Genomic DNA, 26062 nt, shown 5'->3' on the forward strand with positions numbered 1-26062 from the left:
TAACTATTCAAATAGTTAAAGTTTTTTGTTTTCTGATGTGACCTTGAAAGGGGCCCCTACGGGTCCCTTACGTCTATGGAAACAAGGCAAGTCACCACACAGGATAGATAAGCCAGACACGAGGTTGTATTCCCAAAGCTAGGGTTTATTGCAAAGCAAATAGTCTCAGTTGGCCAACTCGGTCTCATGCCCCGCGATGTGTATCTCTAGACCTTGAGGGACGCAAGAGAGTGAATTACGTACATCAGTTACATATATACAAAATGCATATCATACAATCAGCGATGACATGTTTAACATCCCCCTTTATTGGGTTTCTTTGAACTCGGTGTGATGATGGACACTTTTGACAATTATGACACCTTCAAATATCTATTCTAGTAACAATATGCAATTTTGCAAGTGCAGAGGCATCTTTTAGTTGTTGAACAGAACACAGTGCTTCTGTTCTTGGAAGCGAGCTGCATACGGGGGAAGAGTCACATTCCAGACCTTGCTATCTATGAGGTGCTATTCGTGTCCTGGGAGCCGACACGCTCTACAGGGCTCGGTAAAGGGGGGCCGTAAGAAGAGCATAATTCAAGCCTTTAGCTGCTTTATTCTAACATATTCTACCATATAACAAGACTGGCTGGCAGCTGTGAAATGATTAAATGCCCTGTGGCTCTGCTTCAAGGCTACATTCTGGAGGGAGCCGGGCATTACTTCCTGGCGCTGCCTAGGTTGTGTTTCAACTAACTCTTATTAGCCTCTCGGCCCTGCGGCCTTGTCCTTTAACGTTCAGACAACAATATTAACAGTCGAGCAGTGTAAGCAGAAAATGTGCTGCGAAGCAATAAGAACAGAAAGGAATGAGCAATTGTTAGAAAACAAAATGGCAATCCTTGTTACATCAAAATGGCTGTTCATTGGTAAACTCGGAAACCTGTTTTTCTATCGTATCGTGCATGAGACGGTTGGCCCACGTCCACCAAAATACGTTTTGCCATCAATCATGAGAGTCATCCATTTTTCTAGACTGACAACCTGTGTATAACCAGCAAACCCCAGGTGCCACCCCTGCCAGGTCCTGAGATTGATTAAGTACTTTTCAGTAATGTAACACCGACTAACTACAGCTCTACAAAATGGGAAAATACTGTGGTGCCATGCACTATAACTGAATTTATCATATCATTTTGTTTGCCTAGATCAGTTGAAGTTTATTTTCAGTTTCCTAATCGGCACACAGTTTCATGCAATATGCTTTCAGAACCAAATAAATACAAATGCATTAAGAATCAGGCGGTTTGTGCTTCTATGCCTTGTATGGTCTAGACCTGGGAGAACAACCTGGTTCTGATAATCCCAACCTGACCATGTACATTCTGGCACAAGGGCCTTCTAATACTGTGTAAGGACAGAATTGCAAGCCGCACATTCTCCTTTAGAGAAAAGGAAAACACCATTAGCCTTTGTTAATGGATAATTATCTTTTGATCATGTGGAAATGATTAGTTATATCACCCTGCATTTGTAGCAGGTGGTACAGATTGTATTATTGAACATAGCTCAAGAATTTCTCCCCTTAAGTCGAATTAATACGATCTTTTTCTTGCTTGTAATTTGAATAACACAAGCATACTATTCAGTCATAATGAAAATTGCCTTGGTCGCTACCAGGAGCATACAAGAACACATAAGAGTAATCCTGCAGAATTTTGTTTGGAACCCTTGTTTGTACACGTTTTGACACTTTCATTGCCATTGAATGTTTTTAGTTGCCGTTCAGAATGTGCATGTCTTTAACGGCTTCTTTAATGCTAAATTTTGTGAAACTGCATGCAGTGCAATTTATGATATGCAGGATTCTTCTGCTCTATATGCTTAATTCCCTTTAAGTAATCAAAGCAAAATAAGTCACAAAATGTTTAATGTTTTTGTCATGTTTTTCTTACTTAGGATGTTTTTAATGGAGCGCCGGTGGGTACTTACCAGGCCTTTGGAAACTTTCATCCACCACAGATGGGTGGCAAGGCACCCCAGATCCCCAGCACTCCCCCGACGTATGAGTCCGTAAGTTCCTGAAATTCCCATCATGCAGCAGAGGAGAGAACGGAAACAGGGCTCAGGGAAGGCTAAGGTTCCTTTATATTTAACACCAGAGCTTACACCGCTCTATTTTGCAATTGACTAATATCCTCACACTAACTGACACTTTCTGAACTGGGAGAAGGAAAGTAGTGCACTTGGGACCCAGTAGTCTCGAAGTTGCACCACAATTGAGACATTGGGATATTTCTGTATACTCCTTGTGAACTTAGACGGCTTGCCTTTTAACAAATGTGCAGCTCTACCTTTTTTCCTACTTCTACTTGCTTAATTAACTCTTTCCCAAAAAATAATTTCTCTGTCCCTTATGCTTTTTCCCCTAACTTCTTTTGTTACCCCATCTTACCTGAACCCTCTCTTGTCCTCTTTTTCTATATTTGCACCCCTTCAAATACTTCCATTCTTTAATCTGTAATGTAAAGTGGTGTTGTACAGTGCACTTCTGCCATTTTGTGGTCCTCTTGGTGTTTGGTTCTTGAATAAAGTATAACTGGTACAGATGGTTAGTGGGGCCTAGAGTGAAGGGCATATGGGAAACCTGTGGTATTGATAGTGCAAGTCAGACATACCAGAGTGCTTATGTAATTAAATGTTTGTGGCCGTCAGACTAAGGGGGAGTATGTCTCATCAAAAGAAAGAACCCAAATTCTATCAGCACTTTGATATCAGGAGAATCCCTGGCCTGGGAAGGGGGTTGTGTGTGTTATAGGGCTAATGACGTTGCAGACCGAGTGGTGAGCTCTAACTCTTTGTCTGAGCTTCAGGTGCGTTAATTTAAATATATGCTCATTTCGCTCTTGTCCAATGAGCGTTGTTGTAGGTGTCAGCGTTTCTCCTTCCTAGATCTCGCTCTGTACCATTCGGAATGCGACTCCAAATGATCATCTGTCTCCGGTAGTAGTATCTCAGTTCGGGGGATTTTAAGTGTTTCCACTGTGGTGCACAGTGAGGAGAATCAGTGCTGTGTCCCCTCAAGGGTGAGAATTTTGAAGGGATACCCCCACTGATATGGTATTGACTTTCCTGTAACCACCCAGTCAGGGGCTTCATTTGACAATGACAAATGATAGTTATTGGGGCCAGGTCTTGGAACAGTTGAACGGACAAACCTCTGACGCGTAGATCCCTGTGCGACCTTACCTTTTGTAAGATTTGTTCTTTTGACTTGAAGAAATTTACCTTTGTCAGTACATCTGAAACCAAGGACTTTCTCTACTGATAATTCGTAAATAGTCTGTCTTGATGGAGTCACCAGCAATCGACTGAAACAGTACAATGGCATAGTCCTCCAGATCTTGATTGGAGACCTCCCTGTGTATCCCCCAGATCCTGATCTTGTTCCTTCGTGCCCTGTTCTCACTGTCTTCTAGTTTATCCTCCATCTGGTGCTGTTGGTTCTCAACTTCCAGGACCCGAGGCTGGACTGATTATATGCGTGTTTGCAGAAGGCTGTTTCCATGTCAGTAAACAGCTCCTTTGCAGCTTGAGAATTGTGGCTGAGGTCTGGTAGGGATCCTTTTATTACTCATACGTCCCGTCCCCTTTCCTCCATCCTTGTGGGCGTCACCCAAGATGGGGTCGGTACCGGAACCTTTGTTAGTGAAAAAGTAGCTTCCCCCTTTAAATTTAGCATAGCGTGCGGTGGGCGGGGGGTGTTCTTCAGCCCCGGGCGTGGGAACGCCCCTGAGACCCTGCCCTATGGCACCTCACCTCAGTCTCTTTTTCCACACAGATGGTGTCAGATCTGGCAGCTAGGAGCAGGAACTATTTCAACTTTTTGAATGCTCCCCGTTCTTTGTTTTTTTAAATCCTTCACCTCCCTTCGGTGCCATGCCTCTCCCAGCGCATGCTGGCTGCAGGATGCTTCACAAGATGCGAATCCTGCGATTGCTCGGTTCTAGCCGCTGACCCCCATGCGCTCTTCCTTGAGGGCCTGGGGCCCGACCACCGCCTTGAAGAACAGTCTTTCCCACTCACTATAGGAAGAGCTTCCGTTCTTCTCAGAGTTTGTCGCCGGGACCCCATGTCAAGACAAGCTAGGTCCTTTGTTTAGCAAGGCCCCTCAGCACGGAGACTCCTTTCCGGGGGCTTCCACTGGGAAGGGGAACTTGGATTCTGGTTCTGACAGGCCAGAGGCTGGTAAGGCTTCCCAGGGGCCATGGGGCTCTTCCACACGGTCCATGGAGGGGCGATCCAGCTCGTCGTCCTCTTCTGCACCAGGGTGCAAAGAATCGTCGAGTTCTACTTTCAGGAGTCGGTTTGAAGCACAATCCAAAACGACTACCAGCTCCATAGCTGAGGGCATCCAGCCTACTGGAGCCACTTCGGAAGTAGTCGTCACACAGGGTGATTCGACTACCGGCCTGCTGGCTGAGGGATCTAGGTCTACTGGAGCCATCTCCGGGGTCGGGGTCAGTTTCTAAGAGGAGCCCATTGGACAATCTTAGCTATCTTATGTTTATAGGTTGCAAAACCAAATTGTGAAAATAATGTAACACAAATCTCACTCAATGAGTGTCTTTGTTTGGTACTGTTTTGCTTTGTGTATGTTTTACACACATGAACATGAATATGGTTTACATGCATAAATATGAATTTCTATATGCATCATTATTGCCTTGATTTGATTATAATTTTGGAAGACGTTGAAGAGTGATGGTATTCTTTATAGGATAACGACTTGCTTCAAACAGTTGTTGCTTGAATGTTATTAGTAATTTTTATCTATAGAATCTGGTTCTTATCTGAAAAGTGTTTGCAAATCATAAATCGAGAAACTGGGGTTAATTTCCTGGCTTAGAAATTACTTACAGAACTGGTCTATTATGAGAAACCCAAGGTAGGGTATCTATCATTCTAGACCTCTAAGATACCTGGGACTTCATGTCCTCCTGGGAGTGCAGAATAGGGTTACCGATTGACCACAACCAGTGTGTTTTTTGTACACTTGCGACAGGCCAACGCGGATGCCCTCCTAGCCGCGGCAAACCAGAAGCTATGGCGAGAAATTAGGGAGTTCCTGCCTGACATCACTCCAGAGAGTGGTCTCCCACAGCTACACAGCCAGCAGAAGGCGGTTCCATGGGGTCGAGATGAGGCGGACGGCATGGATGCATGCCACAAAATTCTTCTTTGTGGGCAGGAGAGGATCATGGATCTTCCTTTTGAGGGGACGGACCTTTTTCATTTGTCCACGGATGACGAGCTGACGAAAAAGAAGACCTCTACGCAGTCCACCATCCTGACCAAACCGGGGCAAAAGTCTTTCCCTTAGACCCAGGGCAAACCCGACTTCAGACCCCGCTCTTTCAGCGGCTTGAAGGGGTTTAGGGACCGCGGTGGCCAGACTGGTCCCTCAGCAACCACAGGAGGAAGCAGCAGAGGACATTGCAGGGCTTTTTCCGCCTCAGATGCCAAAAAGCAATGACGTAACGGTCGCAAACCGGCTTGCCTGTAGGGGGGCCGGCTCGCTCTCTTCACAGACAGCTGGAAGTTTTGTTTCAAGAGTCCCTGGATTCTTTTGATTGCCTCCTCATGCTTCCGTCTTCCTCTTCCTCTACCTCCTTCTCTTCTTCTGCATCAGATAGGGTTGCAGGAGATCCTCTCTTTTGGATATGCGGGCAGTAGATTCGGCTCCTCAGTCAGATAGGGCCCTGGCTTCTACTCCAGGATTTTTGTGGTACCCAAGAAAAGCCAGGAGGCCTGAGGGTAGTCCTGGACCTGTCATTCCTCAACCTATCTTTACCGCTTGAACGCTTCAAGATTATTACCCCAGCACACATAGCCGAGTCTCTGTGCGCAGGGGGACTGGATGTGTTCCATAGTCCTCAAGAATGCGTACCTTTATGTGGTTCCATTTGATAATATGCCTGCAAAAATATCGCCATACAAGAATGGTGCCCTTTTTTGTGGCAATATTAACCCATGGCACCTGCATGTGACACCCCCGCAACCCTTTTATGTCCCCATCTTCCAGCCGCATCGGAAATTTCTGCAGTTCACGATTATGTCGCCCCACTTCCAGTACAAGGTGCTGCCTTTCGGCCTCAATTTGGCCCCTCGTGTGTTCACAAAACTCATGAATGTGGTGGCCGATCTCCTCCGCCTGGAGGGCCATCACTTAATACCCCTACTTGGACGGCGGGCTGGTCAGGGTCAAGTCGCCGGAGGGGGCGGTGCACTCCTGCCAACGACTGGCTGTTGTTTTTCACCGACTGGGGTTCTCCCTCAACCGGCGGAAGTCGCAGTTGACTCTTGCCCAAGACCTGGTGTTCCTTGGGGTGCGCTGGGGCATGGCCGTGCAGCGGGTGTTCCCTAAGGCCGAAAACGCTCCTGGCCCTCTGCAAGGCTATCAGGAACTTTCTGGCCAATTCGGCCACCTTGGCATGGTGGTTTCAGCACCATCTAGGCCTGTTGGCGTCTTCCATGCTCACAGTTCGGCACAGCTGCCTCAAGAAGAGACTGCTTCAGCTCCATCTGGCAGCCAACTGGGACCAGGAAACAGGGTCGCAGTTAGACAGAATCCCTATCCCCCCCTTCTCTCCTTCCGGATCTTCACTGGTGGCAGTTGGACTGCAATGTGGCAGTGAGAGCCCTGTTCACCCTGCCAAATACCACTCTGGTGGTGACGACGGATTCCTCCTGGGGGCCTACTCTGGAGGGCTACTGGAGTCATGGCACATGATCCAGAGCAGAGGCCCTCCTGCATATCAGTCTGATCGAACTCAGGGCAGTGGGCCTGGCACTCAGGGCCTTTCTATCGCTCATCAGGGACAAGGTGTTTCTGATCAGGACCGACAATAATTCCACGATGATGTTCTACTTAAACGGGTGGCATATGTTCCCCCCCCTCCTGTGCATGGAGGCAGTGTCAGTTTGGGAATGGGCCCTGCCAGAGGGCATATGGATCTCCTCCTGTCCATCTGCCGGGGGACAACAATGCAGATACGGACCAGTTCAGCTATCTGGGGTTTAACACCCACAAATGGGAGTTACAGATCAACTTTTTGTGGCTCCTATTACATAAATTGGGGTTTCCGGATCTCGACTTACTTGCATCTCCTCTGAATTCCAGACTTGTTCCCAGGAAAAAGAATCTGTCAAATGTATTGGCTCAAGCACAAAGAGCTTGCCTTGGGAAGAGGACATTGCAATGCGACAAAAGTTTGAAACCCCAGGCAGGATCATTTTACATCATCATCCTTCTGTGCTTGATAAATTGAGTACTTTGATTTGGTGATACTAACACGATTATTACAGCACTTACAAGCAGTTTGTCTGCATGAAGTGGTGTACAATTCACCAAATAATTATCACAATCATTGTGAAAAATAACATATTTGGTGGTTTCTTGTATTATTTTTGTATTCACTGTTCTAATCTTGTGATGTTAATATTTTGTGCCGTTGCATCGCCTGATTCATTTCCACCCGAATGCACATGAAGGTAGGACATACATACAATTGTGCATTGTAAATTATTGTTTTTATTGTACAAAATGGTTTATTTCAAACCTTCTACATTTTGCTCAAAATAGACAGTTCATACAATCGTATAACTTAAAAATCATTAAGAATTGCACATTCATAAATTAATTCATTATTTTATTCTACTGCTACTTACATTCCTGTATTCATTCCCTCATCAAGTTCATCATTCATTCATTCAGTCAACAATATTAATCAATTTAAAAAAGTTGACAACTCTAATCACCAAGGAAGAGGTAGAGCATTGTATTATGAATCTCCAGAAGTACACTGAATCCAGTGAGTAGACAAATTGGGAGAAAAGCTCTTCTCTTAGCTTCTGGAGGTTCTCACAATTGATCATTAAATGTTTAAGGGGTTCTACCGCGGTTCCACTGCACAGTTTTCTGTATTTCACATATTGATTTAATCTCTCTGGTTAGTCTCTGTATCGACTATACAGAGACTGTTCCAAATATTTCTGCAATGTTCCTTTCTTTTTACATTCAGTGTTTATTTCTCTACTCAGGCTATATTGAACCCTTTAATCACAGGTCACAATCCAATCTTTTTCCATAATTTTCTGTATAGCCTGACCTGAATTTTCACACACAAGTTCTAAGGACACGTCATACTGCCCCAATATACTTTCGCACTGTTGCTTGAATTCTACCATTGGGCCCCTCCCACTCCAACATTCCATTTGGCTCAATAATGCGTTATAGATCGAACTTTCTCTGCTCACCAGTATCTTATTGATATTTTATTTGTATCGTGCTCGTACACAAGGATCTCAGAGCGCGAAAACAGGAAGATGATCCTCAACTGAGCAATGGACAGGAAAGAAGTCAACCCCAACCCAAAACGAATGAATGTAATAGGACACAGTTAGGTAGTCTTACCGCTTTTCTCCATATCAAGCCTTCAAGTTTTTCTAATTCGGAAGACTCCGTCCTGGACTAGATGTCTAAGCCATACATCAGGACAGGGATAGCTTTAGAGCAATAGAACGGTTCCATGTGTTAATATTCCCCCCACATATTTTTGTGGCAATATTGACCCATGGACCCTGCGGGAGACACCACTGCAACCTCTGCATTATTTTAAAATGTGCGGGGGACACCCCTGTAACCCCCGCTCCCACAAAATATCCTCCCCAAAAATATCACCTATGGTAAGAAAATGGCCATATGTATGATGATATTTTTGGTGGGGCTATTTTGTAGGGATACCGATAGAACTGCACGAGCGGCCTGACTGAGAAGCGACAATATTTTATTGCAATGTATGACATTTCTGCCGCTAATTGTCACCCCTTCGACCATAGAGCCTCGCTGTACACCTTAATTTCTGTTGGTTCCCCCAATAGAAACTTGAGATATTTAGTGTTTGTCACAGCTGAATTTGTTGACCATTCATTACCCATCGGAAATTATTCTATTTAGATCTGTCTCCTTTATAGTTCATAATGCAGGATTTCTTTGGTTTAATTGGCAGCCTGTTTAATTTGGCATATTCTTCAAATCTCACCAGCCGCCTCTGTAGCCCCACCTGCGTTCTATCCAAGAGTGATATATTGTCAGCGTAGGTAACACAGAAGCATCTCAATTTCGGTGAGCTAAAGGTGGCTGCTCCTAGGAATTCCCACAAGTCGGCCAGATAGAAATGTAAGAAGGATGCCGCCAGCACACATCCCTGTCTCATCCCACAATAAGTTTCTATTGGGACTGACACATCACCCCGGTGGTTCAGTCTTACTGATTATCGTATCTTTGTGTAGGTGAATCCAGCATATCTAGGATATGTTTTGGGATGGCCCACTCTGCAAGCTTTCCCCACAACATTGTTCTATCAATAGAGTCAAATGCTAAGTTCAGATCTATGCTAGCTACATACAGCAGGTCCTCTCCAACCTTGCATGCCTGGTTGATTAAAGATTGAATATCGCATCTGGCCCATTTTCACGCCTAAAGCCTGTTTGAAATTTTGATTAAATGCCTTTATCTCTAGACCGCTCTTCTATTTCTTTCAAGAGACATATAGAGAACATCTTACTCTCAATTTCCATCAGGGCTATTGGTCAGTAATTTGATGGATCACTTCAAGCTCCCTTTTTCTACATGGGACTATTATTGCAAAACAGGATGTGGAGTATTGTTTCAGAATAATGTTGCATAGGCCATTTGGCATTTATAATGGTTTCCACGAACTCTATTGAAACATGTAGGTCCCATTCTATGTTACATTGCTCATTCTGTTTTAAAGGAACTCCTCTGTACAGCTTGGAGAAGTATCTCACCCAGCTTTCTTCTGGAATCAGGTTTTGCATTGCTTGGTCATATTTCTCTTTCTTTTGATTTACGAGATTCCAGACGTTTTTGCTGCTTTTAGTCAGCACTGCTTCAACCATCACGTCACTGTCTCTCTGTAATAGGAGGCACTTTTGAGCCAATTTTTTATTTCAATATTTTGAGCTATTTTTTCATGGTTGATGTTTATTTGCCTGATCACACTTTCCATCTCTCTTTTCTTTGCTTGGATCTCTTCAACATACCTATGTGGTAGTTAGAGTATACACCTCCCTTCATAGACAAGGCAAATAATGCCGTTTTTTCTGCCACAAATATCGCGAAGGTCTCTACTCCCAATTCCTTTATTTTCATCTCCAAAGTTGTTGTAACACAATATTCTCTTATTAGGTTATTCATATGTTTCCATGCCTTTCTGGCTCCAACCTAATCTATTCTTTCCTTTATTCAGGTCCAGGTTTTTGCAATTAGTTGTAAAAGGCATGGTAATACCAAGATTTATTTATAGTGTTACTTTGATCACTTGCTGAGCTACTGACTACTTCTAGCCCTGTTACTGCCCGGGCTAGACATTCAGAGGCTACAGGATAGTCTAGCCAGGATTTAAGGTCCTTTCTATGCCATGTTGGTTTTGCTGGTGTATCTTCCATTATTTGACCATTCATGATTGACATTCCACAACCTTCCCAGTACTCACTCCACCCTGTACCCTGGGTGACCTGTGACAGTGCGTGGGGAGTTTCACTTTTCCTTCCGCCTCCCAATTGTAGAGTTTGGGGGAGACAATGGGAATTGAAATCACCAACCATTAACACTTCAGCATTTGTGTGTTTCCTTTTAAACATTCCTATGATCTTGTCTAGTGCAGCCATCATAACCATATCATCACAGTGGGTATTAAGCCAAGAAATATTTATCTACCGGATTTGATTACACATCAGGTTTTGTTGCAATTCTACCCAAATCACCAGTATGCCTCTCTGGTCATTGTAGATCATGGTTCCAGTAACACCTACTCCCTGTTTGATGAATGCGCGTAAACCTCCCGATGGACAACCCGCACTGGGTCTATCCGCCATTTGTTGGAAGCATGAGTATCCATCCCACATTAAATCTTCCATCACACATGTTTCCTGTAGGCATACTGTAGGAAAATCTTTTAACTGATCTGTTACCTGCGTGTTAGTGTCAATTTGCTGAAACCCCTAATATTCCATGCCACTAGTGAGAGGGTCTGCTGCTGAACCTCGGGTTCATGCTCAATTGGGCTATGGAGTCTGATTCTCCCATCTCGGTCCCTGACCAAGGGCTTCAATTACTCGTACCCAGTCAATTTGACCGGCTTCCCTCTCTTGGAGTGCACTGTTTTCCTTTTACCTCTCGTCCCACTGATTCCTATTTTTGAATCTTCTCAATGTCAATTAAAGACACCACAAACCCTTGATTCCGCAGCATCCCACTTTCGGAAATAACAAACTCGAGTACCAAGTTCGAGTTGAAATGCACCACCGAACAGTTAAAATCCTTTTTTTCCAGAAACTCGACTCTCACAATGTCTCTTGTGCAAATCGTTCTTAGACATGGTATCTGTGCTAGTAGAAGCAGAACATTGCCTCCATTTAGACACATACTTTTATTCCTTTCAAACATGTGAGTAAATGGCTGTAAACACTTTTCCTGATGACTCTCATTCGTTCCTTCTTCATTAGGTTCAATACTTGTGTGCCGTTACTTTTCTCCATCACCCTTCTCTCCTGTCCCCACTCTTCCTTTCTGTGCTCCTGTTGTTGTGTTAATTGTACCTCTGAGTGGTGCCTTTTAATACAGCCCGTCTCAAATGGTTCATACATTTGTTTTAGTAAATCGCCTACATTTGTTGTTCTGCTTGTACTTGGGGTTCTTTGCAGGAATTTCTTTCTTTCTGATCAACTGTAGATTTTCAAATGCAGAGATCTTCCCTGCTCCCAGGACTTCTGTTACTGCCTCATATGGAAGCAATTCTCCCTCTAGGAACAGTTGTCCCGCTCTTTCCATCCCTTTATCTGGCCAGTCTTGGGAGTTATTTAATCGCCTGTCTCCCAATCTTATGTCGGGGGCCCCAGACAGAGGACATCGGGGAGGGCCATGTCGACAGGTTCTCTGTGTGTTTACCCCCACTCCACAATGACCACAACACTCCTAGGGTGGGGGGGTCCTTAGAGTAATCTGCTCGTTATATCTTTGTGGGGGGCCATATCAGATCCCTAACTTTGAGTGGGTGTGTTTCCATATCATCTAAGTATGACCAATATGTTCTCATGTCATCCCTCGTGTTCCAGGAGTCCTCAGAGTTGGGCTGCTTAATAATATAGCTGGAATTCCGCAAGGCCAAAGCACCCTCCTCCCTGGGAAGGGTGAGAGTGGATCGCTTGGTCATAGGGGTCTTGCCCTGCCATATACTTTTTTGCACTGCTATCTGAAGGTCCTTAAAAGTTGACTCCGGTACCCTTGTGGGAAGGGCCGTGAACATGTACAGGAATCTTGGCAGGGTGTTAATTTTTACCGCTGTCATACGGCCATACCACGTTAGAATCATGCTGCCCCAACGATTTAAGTCTATTTTAATGGACGACATTAGGGGGATAAAGTTGGCTGCCACCAGCGCAGTTAGATCCCCTAAGTATTGGATTGCTACCTTTTCCACTTTGACCCCTAGGAAGCTGGTTACCAGGTCAAGTAGAGGGCCAACTTCTCGGAGCAGCAATAGCTTAGATGTTGATTTGTTAATTTTTAGACCTGAGAAGGGCCCGAAAGTGTCAATCAGTGAGAGCAGTACCAGAAGTGTCGTCGGACGGCCACCAGGTACCCCAGAATGTCATCTGCAAACAGGGAGAGTTTAAATTTGACCTGTCCCCTTTGAATACCCTGTATTCCCAAGTGGTTCGTCACCGCTATCCCTAGAGGTTCCATCGTTGGGGCATATATGAGAGGGGACAGAGGGCATCCCTGTCTCGTGCCCCTGGTTAGATTGGAGGGTGCCTTGACAGCTCCCTATTCACCTGTACTCTCGCTGTGCCCTATACAGTGCCGCCACCCACTTTCTCATGTTCTCCCCAAATTCCATTTTTTGTAGGAGAATGGTCATGTACCTCCATTCCACCCTATCGAAGGCTTTCTCCGAATCTATGGATAGCAGACTGGCATTGAGGTTGGTCTCCCGTGCCTAGTACATCAGATCAATTGTCTTCCAGATGTTATCCGCACCCTAACGCCCTTTTATGAAGCCTTCCCGATCGCCATGAACAAGGGTTGGCAGCACTGCCTCCATCCGTCCACCAAACACCTTTGCCAAGATCTTGACATATGTTTAATAGGGAGATTGACCTATATGCCAAGCACTCTGTCTGGTCTTTACCTTACTTTGGTAGCACTATTATAATGGCCCCCATCATTGTCTCGGGCAGGATGTCTCCCACGTGGGCTGCATTCAGAACCTTTGCTGGGTGTGGGGCAAGGGTGGACCGATACAGTTTATAGAACTTTACTGAGTATTTGTCTTCCCCCAGCGTCGTGCCTCCCTTCATTGTCTTTATTGCTTCAACAATCTCTTCCTCCGTTACCTGAGCTTCTAATACTTCTGCTGTGTCGCATGCTAGGTCCTGTATGGGTATCTTAGCTAGGAAGTCTTCAATGAGGGTCTCCTCCAGTTAAATTCCGATTTGTACAGCTGTTCATAGTAGCATTTAATGTTCCTCCTATACTCAGGGTGTCATAACATAGTGTTCCCTCATCATTTTTCATGACTTTGACCATCTTGCTTTTCTGGACTTCCCTCAGTTTCCACGCCAGTATTCTGTCTGCTCTGTCCCCCTTTTCATAATACTTTTTTTTAAGGAACTGGAGACTCCTTTCAGTTTTACACAATAATAACTCCCTAAGCTGGATTTTGTATTAAGCTAGGGTGGCTGCCTGTTCTGGGGCGATGGATCCACCCGGTACTTGGCCGGTTGGACCTATGGAATTTTATTTTGTAGGGTCTTTTCCTAGCTGTCCTTCTCCTTTTTTTTGGGCCCATATTTTTATGAAGACGCCTCGTATGGTGGCTTTAAAAGCGTCCCACAGGATATGCGGGCTAACCTCCCCATTATTATTCAGGTTGAAGTATTCCACTATGTTTTCCAGGACCGTTTGAGGGTATCACTACATATTATCGCCACCAAAAATATCACTGTATATATGGTCGTCTGGAACGGCCATAGGTGATATCTTTGGGGTTTTTGGGAGCAGGGGCTTTAGGGGTGTCCCCCGCTCCTTTAAAAATAATGCAGGGGTTGCGGGGGTGTCCCCCGCAGGTTCCATGCCTTCATATCGCCACAAAAATATGGGGATATTTTTGTATGGGGATATTTTTGCGGGATATTAACACATGGAACCCGTTTGAGCTATTGTCATGTCTTTTAAGAGAGAATCGTTACACTTACACCCACCCCCCCTCCGCTGGCATCCCCATTCCCCCCCTATCGTGGTGACCCGCACCAGTTCATGATCTGACCACGGGACCGGGTCTACCCGCAGGTTTTGTGTATGTGCAAGTAGGGCGTCCTCCACCAGAATGTAGTCGATTCTGGAGAATGTTTCATGAACCTTTTGAGTAGTATGTGAAGGGGGGGATCACCCTTTAAGGAATCAGGGAGTGTGTCCGTTAAGCCCAGTTTGCGGGTGATTCTGTGGAAACTCCGGGATGTGGAGTCTTCTGATGATATGGGTTTTTGTGCTGACAATTTTTTTCCTAACTCTATTAGGATCTAGTACCATGTTGAAGTCACCCGCCACTATAACTCCCTCCGTGAGCAATCTTTTTGTCCCTGACCCTCCACCAGAAAGGCACCTGTCCCTCATTGGGGCCCTAATTCACTCCCAGTGTCAGGGGGTCCCCTGTAGTTCCCCCTTGTTGAACAGGTACCTGGCACTCCGGGTCCCTAATCACCCCCTCCATCCTGAAGCACAAATCGCTAGCCATGACAATCGCTACGCCCCTTTTTTTGGTCTTATAAGAAGCGTAGTACACCTCCCCTATCCCTCCCCTCGAATGACCGGTTCCTTCCCCCTCGCCCAGTGAGTTTCCTGGAGAAAGAGAAGATCCAACTTGGCCCGCCTAAATTCTCTGCCCAGAAGGGACCTCTTCGTTGGTGAGTTTATTCCCCTGGTATTTAGGGAGCCCATCTCCAGAACGGGTAGACAGTCAGCCACTAGGGTACTCGAGTCTCGCACTAACCTTGACCTCTTTTTGCATTTCCAGACTACTACCGAAGACCTATTACGCCTTGCCGCTGCCCCACTACCTGAGTTTTCTGTGTACTTGAAACCACTAGCACCACACCCCCCACCCAACTTCCCCCTAGAGGAGCCTATCCCCAACTGCCCCCCCTTATCTAACGGTGAAGCCCCTGTATCCAGCCCTCTTCTTCCCCGGTACCCAGTCACCCTGCCTTTCTAACACCCACCCCCCTAACCCCTTCCCTCTTCTTCCCCCCCCTTACTCCTCCCCCGGTGCCCAGCCAAAAAGTGCGACCATTCCTGGTACTTGACTGGATCACCATTTTGCCTGCTTCTCCCGGGCCCTCCCTCTAGTGGAGCCCTCCCCCATTCCTCCCAACCCGCCCAGCACCTCCCTACTCCCAACATTTCTTCACCACTCCCCGCCTCCTCAAAATGATTTTCACATTGTTACCATAATCGCTGTCACAGTTCACCCTCCCCATACTTGCTGTTAGCAGGGGACGAGAGGACGACCCAGGTCCTGGCCTCTGCAGACCTGTCCGGATCCAGCCCTACCGTCGGCGCCTCATGGGCTGTCATTGTGTGGTGGAGTGTTTTAACTTTTTTAAATGTTCTCGATTCTGGAATCCGTCTTCCGTCCCTCGTGTTTCTTCCCCCATTTTTCTTTCACTGCTTCTCCCGTGGGCTGCCTCTGGTCTTCCGCAGTTTCCACATACTCCCGAATTGCTCCTTTTGATGTCTTCGTCAGTGACCAGTCTTGATCGTTGGCCCATATATTCAAATGAGAGCGAGGAGAGGTAACCCCAGCGATACCGGATTCCCTTCTCCTTCAGGCATTGCATCAGAGGGCCGCACATCTGCCGTCTGGCCAAGGTGAAAGCGGAAAGTTCCTGAAATATCGTGATTGTTGTATGTAATAGTAGAAGCTTTCCTAGCTTCCTCCAGGATTTTCACCTTCTCCGCGTAGTAATGGAAGCAGACTAGAATAGAGCACGGGCCGCCGGCTCATCCCCCGCCCTATGTGCTCTGTCAATGGTGGAGTCCATTGTTGCCTCATTCCCAAAGAGAAGGCAAATCCTATCCTTGACTGCTCGGCAAATGTCCCTCTGGGTCTCCCACTCCGCTTCTGGCAGGCTGAAAAAGCTCAGGTTGTTTCTCCTTTTCCTTTTTTCGAAATCATCCATTTGCAGGGCCCTCTCCTCATCCTTCTTTTCTACGGTGGACAATCTGGTGTCGATCTGCGTCTCAAGGATGTCAACCGATGATTGGTTGGCCTACAGACCCTGTATCCGGTCTTCCATTTTATCCACTCTCTGATGTATTTCATTGATCCTTTTGACCAATGTCCGCTCGCGTGTCTCTAATTTCATGCAGTATGGCTGCAATGTCTTTTTTGTGGACATAGAATCATCTGTCTGGTCCGCTTTTCGGTCCGTCTCTCTGTTAGGGATTGGTCCGCCTCGGCTTTCTACGTCTTCCTGGTAGCAAAATTCCTGGAGTATCTCCCTCCAGCTCATTCAAGTCTGCCCCGTTGGGCACTTGGACCTTTCTTCCGTGGAGGTAGTTGGAGGAGCTGCTTGCACCCTCGGGGGTAGGAGGGGGTGGGGCTCCCACCTCTCCTGCTCCTCTCATTGGTTAGAGGAGCTTCAGTCTCACCCTCCGGTCTGTGGGCGAGAACAAACGCTTCTCAAAAGGGTGAACACACGCCCCAGGAAGGAGACCTGGGGGCCCTCACCCCTTCCCGCTCCGGATAGACCTTTCAGGGTCCCGGCGGCCATTGGGAGTTTGTGGTGCGGGTGGGGGGTTGTGCGCTGCTGCCCTCTTTCCTTCCTTAGTTTTAGTTGATGCTGAATATCACCCAATCCTCCCCCCCTACATACTCCCCCACCAGATCCGGGGCACCCAACAGACGGCACTCAGGCAGGGCGGGCACTCACCCCAGGATTGAGTCCCGGGGGCCCTCACCCCAATCAATTCTAACCGGCCTCACGTGGGTCTAAGGAGGCGTGCTGGGGAGGGGGTGGCGGTTGTACTCCACCCTGGTCTTCCCCCCCCTCTGGATGCCCTCGCCCTCCCCAGCCTGCGTCAATGGTATTCTCAAAGGATCAGAGTCTGGCTGTGGTTCCTCCTGGGGCTGGGCCCCCAGGACGAAACTAGGGGCCCTCGTCTCTGCCAATGCCCCGGCTGGAGAGGGTCCCAAATGCCCCCCACTTCTCCACCTGGGTTTGGGTTTGTTTTCAACACCATTGTGGCTACCCGGGGCTTCCCCTACTCCACTGGGATCGTCCGCCATGTCTCCCTGAGGGGAGGGTGAAGGTGCCTAGTCCGGTCACCAGCGGGGCGGTTGTCGATGACCCCTCTCACAAACCACTTCTTACCCTAGGGGGTTGATTGTCCCTCCCAAGGACTGCCTGTGGGGTCTGCCCTCCTGGGTTGACCAGTGTCTACTTTTCCTCTCAAGGGGTTTTTGCTATCCTCCTGACCCCCTGGCGGTGTCTGTCTTCCTTGTCAATGTCCTTGTGCCTGCCAATGTTGGCTACCACAAATCTAGGCTATGTTCCACTTGGAGTCAAGAGGGGGGTGAGCCCCTTTATCATATGTTATGCGCTGGCTCTCCCTGTCTGGGGTCCCCCTGGAGGGGGGGGTCCCTTGTCACCAAGCCGAATCTGGGCCTCCCGCCCGAACGACTAAGACGCGGGGGGCCTTGCCGTTGGCCACATGGGCACAGGCACGCTCCTCCTCACTTTCTTCCTGCACCCCTGCCTTTGCAGGGAGATGACTGTCCCATATCGGGGTAGGCCTCTGCTCTGGTGCCGCTGGCATCTGAGGGAGACCCCACCCCTCTCGGCGGCCCGGCCACCCAGGTCATGCCAGCCGCCCAGATAACAATTGAGGGGGTTGGTGGGGGAGGTCCTTCTCTACCTTCTACGCTGTCCTTTGCTGGCTCCTGCAGCAGCGCAGAGCGGGCCTGTGCTCTGTCTTCACCCACACTGGGTGGTCTGGCACTCCCGGGCATACCGGACGCCCCTCTACCAGGTGGGGGGGTGTCCCCACCATCTTCACTTCTCCCTCCTCCGGATAGCCAGCCGCTGTGCGGTCACGGGCTAACTTTCTTTTCGAACGCTCCGGTCCTTAGTCTCTCCGTGCCGGCTCTTCCCTACTCGGCGTGTCTCGCCCTGAGGCGTCAGGCACACAGCAAGCACTGCCTCCATTTTCATGGGCTGTCTCTCCACCGATATCTTTGACCTGGAAGCGTGGTTTCTTCCGCTTTTTCGCCCCTAAATGCCTCCGATGGTCTACCTCCCGGGGGTGAAGTCAGCTGGGCGGGGGGATCTCAAAGTGGGGCTCCATCCACTTTTGCCGGACCCCGATGCGGGTGGTCTCTACTGGTGATGCATCCATCAGCGTGCCCCTGCTCGCCTCCCTGCTTTAATTTATTTTCTGGCAGACCTTCCCAAATCACGTGCTAACTGTATTTCCTTGGCTTCCACTCTTACTTCTCTTTTATTCCATACTCTTTGGTTTTCCCAGTCAACATATCCTTCTCTCCTCATCTCATCCTGAGGCAGTTACCTTTGATCCTCCCACTATTTCCTTTTCACGCTCTGTCTCCATTCTTGCACCATACAGTTCCAACCATTGTTCATCTAACTTTGCTCTGCATGCCTACATTATTTAAAGTGTTAAAATTGTTCTTCCAATTACCATTTAACGTATTGAGAGATATGACACCTGTCTAGTGTGGGCCTTTTTTCTTAACCTGACATTTTGCTTTTAAGAAAGCATGTGTGGAGTTGAGAAAAAAAAAACAGTGATATATTGAAATCAGATTATAAATTATTATGAGACTTTTGAAATTAGATTGGTCTAAAAAGTAGCAAATGTTAAAGAGTTGAGATGTTAACGAGCACAGAGGCTGATCATGTGACAGAGCATTTGAGCACAGAAGTGACAAGAAGACTGCCACAACAGAATAATGTGTTATTCTAACAGGCTTTTTTCCTGACTCTGAAAGATGATCCTTTTAATATAATTACCTCTAGAAAAGGTGGGTTATGAGACGAAATTGTGTTTCACCAAGCAACATTCTAAAATATCTTGTTCTTGTCTGCTCACATAGTTTCTCCTTCGTAGGCAATAATGTTTTCTCTCTTTCAGATTGATGATCTCAAAACTGATAAAGATATTTCTTCTCAGCAGGTTGTTGGTGAGTACACAGGATTCTTTGAACAATATTTCAATACTCACTAAACAGGTCCTGTATTTTGAGACCCCTCTTAATTGTTCCTCCTCTGCTGTAAAAGCAGTCTGTGGTCGTACAGTGGCATGAGCAACAAAACATTAAAGTAAATTATTGAACTTCTGTCCTTAACTCTGTAAAATAACCATGAACAGAAGAAAGTCCATTTTGAGGTATGCCAGCTGAGTTGTTGCCTTTCTACTGACTACTCTCTTGTGGCAATATCTCTTCCCTTTATTTCCATGTTTCCCTGATTTTGAGGGTCATGACATGTTTTGGGGTTCTTAATAATAGCCTCCTCGTAAGTGCCAAGGACGAGTATGCTTGTCCTTTTTGCATAGACTTGCATAATAGCCTGGCACTGAAGGGGTTAATGATGAGACTGAATACAAATTCTGTTTAGTGCTTTGAGAACACGAGCCTGTAGAGACCATTATGTGCCTCTTAATCACCATGTGGATATGTGCAGAAATGTAATCCATTAAACAAAAATGTCAACTAATTTAACACACAACATGCAGATGAGCAGATGGCTCCATTTGCCAAGGTTGTACTCTTTCTACTGTGACCTTATAGCATGCCATTTCTTCTCGATAGGTCCTGGAGAGAAACCAGAGTCTTTTGCAAAGCCTTCTGTTGGATTTACAGCAGACTACGACAACTTTGTGCTTCCGGAGTTACCATCTGTGCCTGATACTTTACCAGCAACATCTGTAGGAGCAAACACAACCGCCTCTGAAGATATTGACTTTGATGATCTGTCCCGCAGATTTGAGGAGCTGAAAAAGAAAACCTAAGAAAAATGGAATCCTGTCTTGGCTCCAGAGTTTTAACAGATACTGGAACACGTCCTCACCAGAATTAAACATGGAGCTGCTTTCCTCTGACCTTCAGAGTCTCCCCTAATTATCTGTTTTCTGTAACACAAAGGCTCTATTAATGCTCTTCCCCGATTCTTCCAGACAGCTGCTGCTGTGGCCTTTTACTTTGGGATCATGTGTAAGGGTTAGGAGCCTGCAGTAAGGCAAGAACATTCTGCTTGTCAAACATCCTATTGACTTGGGGAAAGCCCTTTTCTATAACATTGGCTTTTGGGTTCACTTTGATGATCAGTGGGATGCTGATTTCAAGAAAATCCAAACAAGGTGTTGGCAGTAGGGTGAATATAAATTCAATATTCAACATGCATTTCAGAGGGTTAGGACAGTGGACGCCCGCCGCTCTGCTTGTTTATGTGGTAAGCTGTTGTGTTCTTTTTTTGCACAAGATCATCTCCTCTGTGCTAATGCTGAGGGTGGATGCTTCTGATACCGGTGATGCCACTCTGGTGTCGCCACTCTGGTGTCTTACAGCGCTCTGGTGAAAGCTCATGTATATGGGAGAAAGCCTCAAACAGAGGTCTGCAACATAGCATGTACTGGGTGGAGGGTCTCTGAGAAAGCATTGACTTGGTGGTGGGGCATGTGGAAGGCATCAAAAGAACATCTGTCCAAGGTCAAAGACACAGGCACATTTGCTTTCTAACTGTGCCTGAGAGACAGTGTTTGGGAGACCGTGCCAGATTGTCGAGGGAAGAGTGTATTGAGTACACTGAAAAATAAGGGTGGTCCTTTGACTACTCTGCCATTTGGCGAGCTACAATGCTTAAGTGGCAGCTGTCGTACACTACTGGGAATTTTACAATGTTTATTTGAAAGGTTATGCTTGCTTGTTTAAAACTCATATTGTGGAAGGTGTGCTTCTGGTTGTATTGAAAATGCTCTGAGGCAAGATATCAAAGTATTAGAACCGACACACATGATGTGACTGATTTGAATAGGAGAACGGATCCCAGCTTGGCACTTGAATTGGGAGAGGGTGGTATACATGTTCTATACAGGGACTATATTAACCACAGCATAAAACTCAGATTTTGCCTTAGTGGGCTTAGCAGAGAAATCAGCGCAATCCCTAGGTTGATAATTTGTGCCAAGCAATGTTCAAGCACTAGTGGTTTCCTCAACAAGAAGCCAGGCACAGATACAATACTAAAGTAGAGAATTCCAATTTGAGACAAGTACAGAAATAAAAGCAAATTAAAGGCACAGGTACCAGAGCACGCACACATGAAAGATAAGTAGTCAAACATGCTCACCACAGCATCCTCCAGAAGAAGCCAAACATGGAGACCCGAGCAATATCCCTTCCGTTTCCTTTCCAGTGAAGGGCAATTCTCATTCACCAGAGTGGCACACCCTAGAGGAGTAGAACAGACACTAAGGGGAAACTCCCATGGTGTAAGCATTGACCAGCCTTAGAAAAGATATTGTACACAGATATTGAGCACAGGAAGGTATTTGTGTGTGAAAGTGTACACAGAATGTTGTCACCTTGCGGAAAACAAACTGAGCACTGCACATGACTTCATAGGTGTCAAACTATCATGGATCTTTTGTTATTTTTGGTGCTATGACTGCCTGTGTACTCTGAACACTGCTTGGCTTTTTATTTTAACCCATATTTTTGCACTCCATGCATTTGTGTTTCAGTGCATCGCTGCTTTTGTTGACTTTCTTCCTATGTGACTTTCCCTAATATTATGATCAGTTTTTCCCCTCTGCATTTCTGCCCTGCACTCTATGAACCTCTGCTTTTTACCCATGAGGCTGTAGGCTTCTGACCTGTTTTTTATGCACCTTGTGTTTCCTCCAGCTTACCTTGAGCAGAGTCCTTTGTGCTAAGCTTCATGGCATCCTCCTTCAGCCTTTAATTTTCACAGTTGGTGCCTCCCTAAGTACTATGCCTCTTGACACATGAAATAAGCATCTTTTAGATTAGTCTCTCTGTTGTACTTGTTAACTGGCTTTGCCAGTATTTCTCCCCACTCACCATCTGCCTCACAGTACTCCCATTTGGCATTCTCTCTTGGTGGTGTACTGATAGCCCCATTTGATACAGTGGTTCTATGTCCCTATGATTCTGTGTTTTGGTTCACTCAGTGACTGCTAAGTTTCCGGAAGCATCGTCACAGCTAGTCAATGATGCACCCTCACCAGCTGATGTTCTGTGAAAGACTGCCTCAGTATGCTATGCACCTACCACCTTATTTGAACTTGAAGAGTAAAGCCTGTCGCCTTTTAAGCCAATGCTGTGACATAGCCCTGGATTGGTCTCAAACACACTTCATTTCAGTAGCACCCGCCTCTGCCAGTGGGTGCAGGACTAGTGTGGCCAGTGAAAAACACACACACACACACACAGACACACACACAGACACACAGACACTGACCTGATAGCAGATATTTTGTATATTTGTATGCATAATATTAACACACACATTACAAGTTGTGGTTTTTCAGTTGCTTTATTACTTTGAAAATCATTCCTAATAAATTTGAGGACTACATGCTGCTGCTTGTTTTTTCTTGGCTGTATTCTTACAATTCTCATACATAAGACTGTATTTTTGTTTGTTGAGATGATATCTTCTAAATGTTGCAAGCATTTGGTTTTAGTTTAAGATTAACCTACCAGCCAAAATGTAGATCTATATGTAAGACATTATTTACTCAGTCGTCCTGTGACCGCACCTCCTAATGGATTGTGTCCTCCCACGTATTCCTCATCTTATGATATTCGTATCCTGCCTGCTTCGCTGCTTCGGAAAAAACATTTCGAGGGGATTGGGTCCTCCAACGTATTCCATATCTATGACAGGTAATGTTCACAGCTGTGCTGCTTCGGAAAACCTTCGGCGTCTGCGTCCTGTGTCGATGACGTCGATGCGCCGTCCCCGAGGACCTCATCCGACGGCCGACGTCACCCGATGTGATAAGTAGGACGCACGACGCCCATAGCCTCAGTTCCGTTTTTTTTTCGCGAACGTGTTCGCTTCGTGAATCTCGGTATGCCTCGACTCTTTGGAGTTTGCTGTTTTCTTCTCGGTTCGTTGAACCTGTTCGGTTTTTTGTGAAGACCTGTTCGTGGCGATGTCTACTTCGTCTTCAACCCCGCATCCGGGCTTCAAGAAATGTGGGGACTGTGGGTCCAAGATGTCGGTCACGGACTTGTACGACGCCTGCCTCTGGTGCCTCTGGGAGGCCCACGATACGGACGACTGTGTCGACTGCCAGTCGCTCACGGCCAAGGCCTTGCGGGAACGCAAGAAGAAGCTGTCGGTAGGTTGGGTGTCTAAGCCCCGGAAGACGAGGTCTACGGGGCTTTCGACGGATGACTCGAGAGGCGACTCTCCGCGTTATCGTCGGAAGTCCAGTGGCTCTCCTTCCAGGAGTCGGTCTCGCCACTCCTTCGCCTCTTCGAGGCATTTCCGGAAGCGCCGGCATCGGTCGCCTTCCCCATCCTCTTCCGAGGACTCCGCGGGTCGCTTATCCCACCATGCAAGCGACACTGGAGGAATGGGCTTCCTTCGGGAAGCGGATGCTAGCGATTCTTGAATCGCAGGGCACCGGTCCGTCCACGCCTCCGAGTGGGGTTGGTCGGCACCGGTCGAGGGACACCGCTCGTACGCCTTCAGGCTCGGGTGGTCGGCACGGCTCGCGGGGGTGGTACCGCTCGGACAAGGGTAGCCGTTTCTGCCATGCCCGTTCCAGGTCCCGGTCCTCAGCGTGCTCGAGACCGCGTGATCCTGTGCCGTCTTCGAAGAAGACGTCGACGCCTGTGGTGCCGAGGTCGTCGACGATTTCTCTCGAGGCTCCGCCTCCAAGGGGGTCGTCGACGCTGTCAGCGCCTAGGTCGTCGAGAGACACGCTCGGAGCTCCCGCTTTGAGGCCTGTGTCGACGCCGTCGATGCTGGCGGCGCTGCATCTGACGTCGATGCCGATTCGCTCGATGTCAACGCCGTTTCTGTCGACGCCGGCACCGACTCGTTCGGCGCCCTCAACGCCTTTCAAGGCGGTGGTGTCGGAGGGGCCCCGTGGCACGGGGTTAGCCCCTAGAAAGGCTCTGGCTGAGGTCAGGCACAGCTTTGGTCCCCAGATGTCTTCCTCTCACCGCCTGGAGTACATTTCAGAGGGTGATGAAGGCTCTGATGACGGCTTAGTTACGGTACCAGATGAGCTTATCTCGGGCCATAGCCAGTTTGATGATCAGAGGTAGTCACTGCATGATGCCAGTGGACTGGACACCTCTCCCGAGGTGTAGATTTGTAGGCCGGAGCCTGGCACTCATGCCGATTCTTCATATCGGCGCCTTATGTCTCGGGTCACCGAGTACTTGGGTTGGTCGACTCCCCCAGGGGAGTTCGTTCAGGATGATCTCACGGACATCCTTGATCTTGGTCCCGCCACTGACCCGGTATTGCCGTTTCATATGGCTCTGCAGAGAAGGGTGGCGGCGGCTTGGACTGCTCCGGAGAGTCTCCCGGCAGTGTGCAAGTCTTTGTCGTGAAAATACCGTCCAGCCAGTAGCGACCTCTGCTACTTGTCCATGCACCCCACTCCGGAGAGTTTGGTGGTGCAGGCGGCTACGGCCCCAGCAAAGCAGGCGTCGTATCCTACCATGCCTCCAGATAGGGACGACAAACGTTTTGACGGCTGGACGAAGAAATCTTCAGGGGGTATGGCGCTTCAGGCGGCCAACTCCATATGTGCCTTGTCTCGTTTCACACACACTCTGTGGAACTGTGTTGTATTAGCGGCTGAACATATTCCCGAAAGGGACGAACGGGATGGTTTCCTTGCTATGGTTCAGGATGGCAAGGATGCCATGTTTGAGGCCGTTCAGTCGGGTTTGGACATGGCAGATTGTGTCAGCCGGTCCATGGCGGCGAACACCGTAATACGCAGGTTTGCGTAAAGTCTGGGTTCGCTCCTGATGTGCAGTCCCGGTTCCTCAACATGCCCTTTGACGTTGAACATCTTTTTGGCAGCAAGGCTGACGAGAGCCTTGAGAGGTTGCAGACCTCCAAAGCTGCAGCAAAGTCGTTGGGTGCTGCAGTTTGACAACCACCGCCTTTTCGTCCTAGGGGACAGCAATGGAGGGGAGGTTCCTTTCGCTATTACTCGTCCTTCAGTAAAGCGAGAGGAGCTAGCAGTCAAAGAGGCCACCGTAAGAGTGCCAGAGGTGGAAACAAGGGTACTCGAGGTGCCAAGGCCGCTCGGGCAGTTGCCTCTTTGCCCTCAGGCAACGCCGCAGCCGCTACCACTCAGTCATGAGGCCAGGTCCCATGGTTCGCCGGTTGGGGGAAGGCTGGCGCAGCATCTTGTAGAGTGGCAAGCCATTACTTCAGATGTGTGGGTTCTGGAGATCATAACCCACGGCTACTGTCTTCCTTTTCGGCAAAGGCCTCACGACAATCCACCTGGGAACCTCTCTTTGAAGAGTACAGATCCGCTCCTGGCGCAGGAAATTCAAGCCCTGCTGGAGAAAGGCGCCATAGAACTGGTGGCTATAGCGGAGAGGAACAAGGGATGGTATTCCCCTTATTTTTTGATTTCGAAGAAAGGCTGGGGATTGAGACACATCATGGACTTGCGCGGTTTGAACAAACTCCTCAGGAAGGACACGTTCAAGATGGTTACTCTCTCTCAAGTCCTCCAGGCCCTTCAACTTCAGGACTGGTTGCTGTCTCTCGACCTCAAGAACGCTTACTTCCATGTGCCGATCCATCCCAAGCACAAGAAGTACCTGAGGTTCGCAGTTGGCGACTCGCACTTTCAGTTTCGGGTCCTGCCGTTCGGATTGACCTCCGCCCGAGGGTT

The 26062-nt window shown here is 47.6% G+C and overlaps 1 protein-coding gene across 5 annotated transcripts in view; it reads left to right on the plus strand.

Moving 5' to 3' along the window:
- IST1 (IST1 factor associated with ESCRT-III) overlaps positions 1–22749 on the plus strand; it is a 615340-nt gene extending 592591 nt beyond the window's left edge. For all 5 annotated transcript variants that reach the window (XM_069635496.1, XM_069635499.1, XM_069635500.1 and 2 more), the window contains exons 8-10: positions 1942–2055; positions 19283–19331; positions 19962–22749. In XM_069635496.1, the coding sequence (XP_069491597.1) occupies positions 1942–2055; positions 19283–19331; positions 19962–20161 (363 nt within the window). In that variant the 3' untranslated portion in view covers positions 20162–22749. The remainder of the gene's footprint in view (positions 1–1941; positions 2056–19282; positions 19332–19961) is intronic.
- Positions 22750–26062: the final 3313 nt, after the last annotated feature.

The sequence above is a fragment of the Ambystoma mexicanum genome, chromosome 1q (genome assembly GCF_040938575.1).
Source record: "Ambystoma mexicanum isolate Mex_15411 chromosome 1q, UKY_AmexF1_1, whole genome shotgun sequence".
Lineage (NCBI taxonomy): Eukaryota > Metazoa > Chordata > Amphibia > Caudata > Ambystomatidae > Ambystoma > Ambystoma mexicanum.